Source organism: Coregonus lavaretus (genome assembly GCF_964263955.1).
Source record: "Coregonus lavaretus genome assembly, chromosome: 13".
NCBI classification, from domain to species: domain Eukaryota; kingdom Metazoa; phylum Chordata; class Actinopteri; order Salmoniformes; family Salmonidae; genus Coregonus; species Coregonus lavaretus.
In genome coordinates this window covers 43,516,447-43,522,616 of record NC_140000.1, presented here as the reverse complement: position 1 = coordinate 43,522,616, position 6,170 = coordinate 43,516,447, and the positions used below count along the sequence as shown (strand labels likewise).

The 6,170-nt window shown below is 43.7% G+C and overlaps 1 protein-coding gene across 2 annotated transcripts in view; it reads right to left on the bottom strand.

Moving 5' to 3' along the window:
* Nucleotides 1–6,170, bottom strand: part of LOC311140439 (solute carrier family 41 member 2-like) — a 41,082-nt gene continuing 34,912 nt past the window's right edge. For both annotated transcript variants that reach the window (XM_084175498.1, XM_084175499.1), the window contains exon 11: nt 1–2,916. In XM_084175498.1, the coding sequence (XP_084031624.1) occupies nt 2,731–2,916 (186 nt within the window). In that variant the 3' untranslated portion in view covers nt 1–2,730. The remainder of the gene's footprint in view (nt 2,917–6,170) is intronic.

The following is a 6,170-nucleotide window of genomic DNA, read 5'->3' as shown; positions in this document are numbered from 1 at the left end:
ATTTATGCTGGACGTTTATTTATTTATTAAACGTTTATATGAGTCACAAAAAGGTCATTCGTTGCCCGTTTCCGAGAACAGATTGCGAATATGAAAACAACAAACTCTTTTAATAGCACATTATTAGAGCTTAGAAAACAACAACAGATCAAACAGAAAAACCAAAGGAATATGGCATCAGATAGAATAACATCTCATCACCCTGTGAATCTCCAGAGGCACATTTCATTGGAATATTAACGTCAGAGAGTCACCGTAGTGAACATACGTACATACATGTAAACAGAGTAAGTGGTGTTTAAACGTCCACGGTCAAAACCACATGATAGTGCGGGACCTGACTGCATAACGCCACAATAGAACCTACTCTGTGTGACTGGTCCCCCATTATATCTACAGCACCAGTCAAAGGTTTGGACATACCTACTCATTCAAGGGTTTTTCTTTATTTTTACTATTTTCTACATTGTAGAATAATAGTGAAGACATCAAAACTATGACATAACACATATGGAACCATGTAGTAACCAAAAAATAGTTAAACAAATTCTTCAAAGTAGCCACACTTTGCCTTGATGACAGCTATGCACACTCTTGGCACTCTCTCAACCAGCTTCATTCGGAATGCATTTCCATTAACAGGTGTGTTTCTTCAAGTACAGTCGCAAAAACCATCAAGCGCTATGATGAAACTGGCTCTCATGAAGACCGACACAGGAAAGGAAGACCCAGAGTTACCTCTGCTGCAGAGGATAAGTTCATTAGTTACCAGCCTCAGAAATTGCAGCCCAAATAAATGCTTCACAGAGTTCAAGTAACAGACACATTTCAACATCAACTGTTCAGAAGAGACTGCGTGAATCAGTCCTTCATGGTCGAATTGCTGCAAAGAAACCACTACTAAAGGACACCAATAAGAAGAAGAGACTTGCTTGGGCCAAGAAACACATTGACATTATACCGGTGGAAGTCTGTCCTTTGGTCTGATGAGTTCAAATTTGAGATTTTTGGTTCCAACCGCCGTGTCTTTGTGACACGCAGAGTAGGTGAACGGATGACCACCGCATGTGTGGTTCCCACCATGAAGCATGGAGGAGGAGATGTGATGGTGTGGGGGTGCTTTGCTGGTGACACTGTCAGTGATTTATTTAGAATTCAAGGCACACTTAACCAGCATGGCTACCACAGCATTCTGCAGCGATACGCCATCCCATCTGGTTTGCGCTTAGTGGGACTATCATTTGTTTTTCAACAGGACAATGACCCAACACACCTCCAGGCTGTGTAAGGGCTATTTGACCAAGAAGGACAGTGATGGAGTGCTGCATCAGATGACCTGGCCTCCACAATCACCCGAACTCAACCCAATTGAGATGGTTTGGGATGAGTTGGACCGCAGAGTGAAGGAAAAGCAGCCAACAAGTGCTCAGCATATGTGGGAACTCCTTCAAGACTGTTGGAAAAGCATTCCAGGTGAAGCTGGTTGAGAGAATGCCAAGAGTGTGCAAAGCTGTCATCAAGGCAAAGGGTGGCTACTTTGAATAATCTCAAATATAAAATATATTTTGATTTGTTTAACACTTTTTTGGTTACTACATGATTCCACATGTGTTATTTCATAGTTTTGATGTCTTCACTATTATTCTACAATGTAGAAAATAGTAAAAATAAAGAATAACCCTTGAATGAGTAGGTGTGTCCAAACTTTTGACTGGTACTGTACATCCAGAGAGAGAGAGAGAGAGAGAGAGAGAAGAATAAAGTCCCTCGAGAGGTATAAAAATAGCAGGTATACAATTCATTCCTTTGAGTACCGTTAACTGTCATGATCAGGCTGCTGTCCCCAATTCTATTTGTCCTTCCTTGTGATCATGCAAAACAAAACTAAGAGTACAGATGGCCACATAAAACCCCAAACAGATAAACAACTGAGTTTCAATCTGTGACTGACCTTAATGAGAGACTATATGAAGTGCATCCACAGAGAGTGAGATGCATATGGGCTGAGCTAACAGTAGGCTCAGTGCTCTAGTACAGACTGTATAAAGCTTTGGAGCAGGGGTAGGCAATACTAGTCCGTAACAACAACATAGTGTGCAGGCTTTTGTTCCATCCCAGCTCTAAAACACCTGATCCAGCGACTAACCATGATTGGTTGAAGCAGGGCTGGATCAAAACCCTGCAAACCCTGGCCCTAGCTCTCCAGGCCCAGAGTTGTGTACCTCCTATAACCTGGCCTTTCTCCACCATGTCTGCCCATGCATCTCCCCTCTGTCAGGGCTAAACACTGCAGCCCGTCCATCTCACTAACTGAAGGCTTCCAGTAAAATTTGCAGTGTCCACTGGATATAAGTGACTTGTTGCAATGAAACAACAAGGGTCAAATCTCTTAATAAATTGCACTGTAAGAAGCATATAATTTTTAGAACTGCAGTGTCATTGGTTGAATGGAAAAAAGGAACCAGATGCAAAGAAACGTCTTTCCAAATAATATAGTTTTTTTTCTTCCAAATTAACACCTGTAGCTCCTCAATGGCTCAATCAGCATAGAGTTAAGTGCTACTCTGCCCAATAGGAGAGGCAGAGGAATGTTCCAGCGACCAATAGCTGAGCGAGGCAAACCGCCTGAACGGCAACAAGCCCGCAAGGCATAAGAGGAGAAGGGGTAGGGGTTATGAGTCAGGGGTAGAGGCACGGGCGTGATCCCTCCACCAGGGATCAGGGGTCATCTCAGTCACCCACGTCGCTGTCCTGATCGCCGATGTACCACAGGAATTGGAAGCTGAGGGCCAGGAGGCCGGTACCCAGGAGGTCGCCCAGGGCGGTCAGGTAGGGGATGGAGAAACTGTCTGGGTCTTTACCACTACGCCACATAGAGTACACCATCCAGTCTGCTATACACAGCAACAGGAACACCTGGGAGACAGAGAGAGAGAGAGAGAGAGAGACACAGAGAGAGAGACAAAGAGAGAGACAGAGAGAGAGAGAGAGAGAGAGAGAGAGAGAGAGAGAGAGAGAGAGAGACACAGAGAGAGAGACACAAAGAGAGAGACAGAGAGAGAGAGAGAGAGAGAGAGAGAGAGAGAGAGAGAGAGAGAGAGAGAGAGAGAGACAGACAGAGACAGAGGTAGTGTGTTTAATATACAGTATTAGTTTCCTGTACATAATGTAAATCAGTACAAGAGAAACAAGAGATAAGTTAGTTCACACAGCAACACAGTTACCATCACACATCTAAATCAATGTAAGCTATTCCTCATTGCAAAAACCCAATTGTTTGCTATGGAAGACATCACACCCCCAATATAAACAGAAGCACACATACGCAGATGATTCACAAAGCATAGTGGCGCCCCACTGAGAAGCTGAAGCGATGGAGAGAAATTGCGCACAAATCCACACACACACACACACACACACACACACACACACACACACACACACACCTCTTTACAGATATTTTCTAAGAAACATGGGAACAAAGAAAACTGAGCCGAGGAGAGGAATACGAGAGAGTGAGAGAGAGTGTGAGAGAGAGAGTGAGAGAGTGAACGTGTTTTAGACAAAAGAAACGGTCTGCCAGTGGTTGGTGTTGTTCACTGTCCAAAAAACAAAGTGCTTGAAACGCTGCCCACTGTGATTAGCCCGACCAGAGACAGAGACGCAGTATGACAGCTATGCTATTAGGAATACAACTAGGCATTCCACTGATAACCATGTGTAAAGGAAAATAAGGAGAAATCTAATGTTACCGGCAGCATAACATTACAGGGAAATGGATCGTTTCAAACACCAAAATCACAAGAAGCATATACCAATCATGTCTTGGGATAAAAGGGGAATTATTTGTATCTGTGTGTGTTTTGCATGGGTGTGTCTGAATTCCTCGGTCCATCTGGGACTCTAAGAATGATGGCTTTGAGATGTCTGTCTCTATGCAGAATGCGTTAGGTATGGAAACCCCCAAGGGGGTCACACGACAACGTCTATTTACCTCGTCACACATAGTGGGTAGCGTGCAAAATAGGTAGCCTGAAATAACACTGATTTTACTCATTGTGACAGAGCAGTGAATCAAACACTTTCTCTTATGGCCCTCTCTCCTGGTCTCAGTCTATCAAGTTCAATCTTTTTTCCCCTGTCCTTTTATTGAGTGTCACTGTCCATCAAATACCCCTTCGACACACCCACTCACTCACACACACACACACGACACAGACGATAATCAACAGAATAGTTTAAAAACTCTCCCCAAATCCAAATTGTGTTGTCTAAATACGTTTTAGGAGACAATCAAGAGACAGACACAACCAGACAGAGAGAACGTCCAACCTCCCCTTCCACCATAACAGTGTATTAACTAGAGCTGTCTAATCAATGCAGAGAAGAGAGCAGAGGAGAAGACTCTCCAGAATGGAACCCAGACACTGTTTGATGTCCTGCGGCTGGATGTGAGCCTGCATCAGCCCTTTGTCCCCATCTTTCTAATTAAAATGATTTACACAGGAAACGGAGTGCTTTGAATGTGTTTGGTCTAAAGGCGAGTGCTTTGAATGTGTTTGGTCTAAAGTGAGTGTCTTTAAATGTGTTTGTTTTCAAGTGTGTGCTTTGAATATATTTGCTTGGAAAACTGATGTGAAATGCCAGAAAAATTTATAAGCAACAACACAAAAATACCTTTCTCCCTGCCATCCCTTTTCACACGAGCCAATTCTGGCTAGACAGTACTTTGTCCTTCTCTGAGCACATAACCAAGTTGCAGGCTAAGGTTACATCTAGGCTAGGTATACTGTATCGTAATCGCTCCTCCTTCACCCCATCTACCAAACTAATCTTGATTCAGATGACCATCCTACCCATGCTAGATTACGTAGACGTAATATACAGATCGGCCAGTAACGGTGCACTTGAGCGGCTAGATGTTCTTTACCATTTGGCCATCAGATTTGCCACAAATGCTCCTTATAGGACACATCACTGCTCTCTTGACGCAAGATCCACTGGTTAATGCTCATTTATAAAACCCTGTTAGGCCTCACTCCCCGCTACCTGAGATACCTTTGGCAACCCCCATCCTCTACATACAACACCTGATCTGCCAGTCACATTCTGTTAAAGGTCCCCAAAGCTAACACATCCCTGGGTCGCTCCTCTATCCAGTTCGCTGCAGCTAGCGACTGGAACGAGCTGCAAAACACTTCAACTGGATGGTTTTGGACACTAACTGACATTTGTAGCTGTTTTGTGTGATGTGCTTTGGCTCTGCCTTTTCTGTACTTCGTGCTGTTGTCTGCCCTTAATGTTTGTGTCATGTTGTGTTGTTGCCATAGGTCTCCCTTCATGTAGTGTGGTGGTCTCACTTGTCGGGATGTGCTTTGTTTTCACTGTGTCTGCTGATGCCAAGTGTCTTCCGTCTGTGTTGTCCGTCTTGTCTTACTTTTTTTTTTATCCCTGCCCCCTGCCCCACACGAGGCCTCTTGCCGGGCCATCATTGTAAATAAGAATTTGTTCTTAATGGACCGGCCTGGTCAAATTAGCAGCACATCTGGTACAGAATTTTGACCAGATTAGGACATGGTAAGAAATGAGGAGATGGGTCCACAGATATAATTTCCAACTGTAGTACTCTCTCAATATCAGCAGGATCTCATTCAGGCCAATAAGAGGGCCTACCACAACACAACAGGTTGACAATGGTGAAGGTCATGACGCTCCTCTGTCCCATCTCAATTACACACTAACATGTGAAATGATGTGTTTAGCTAGTGTCGTGGAAATTACCACCAGGGACACTTAAACGAATGATTCTTTATTATCAGCAAGCTGGAGAGGTTCAAACAAACTTAATGCACCAAGTAGTACACGTCTGCAAGGCGCTCTCCCGGGGCAGTCCCGTTAGTTCTCGTATATACTACTTACACAGACAAGTGCATTCAGAAAGTATTCAGACCCCTTCCCTTTTTCCACATTTTGTTACATTACAGCCTTATTCTAAAATCGATAAAATTATATTTTTTGCCTACAAAATCTAGACACAATACCCCATAATGACAAAGCGAAAACAGGTTTTTAGCAGCATTGAAGGTCCCCAAGAACACAGTGGCCTCCATCATTCTTAAATGGAAGAAGTTTGGAACCACCTAGACTCTTCCTTGAGCTGGCCGCCCAGC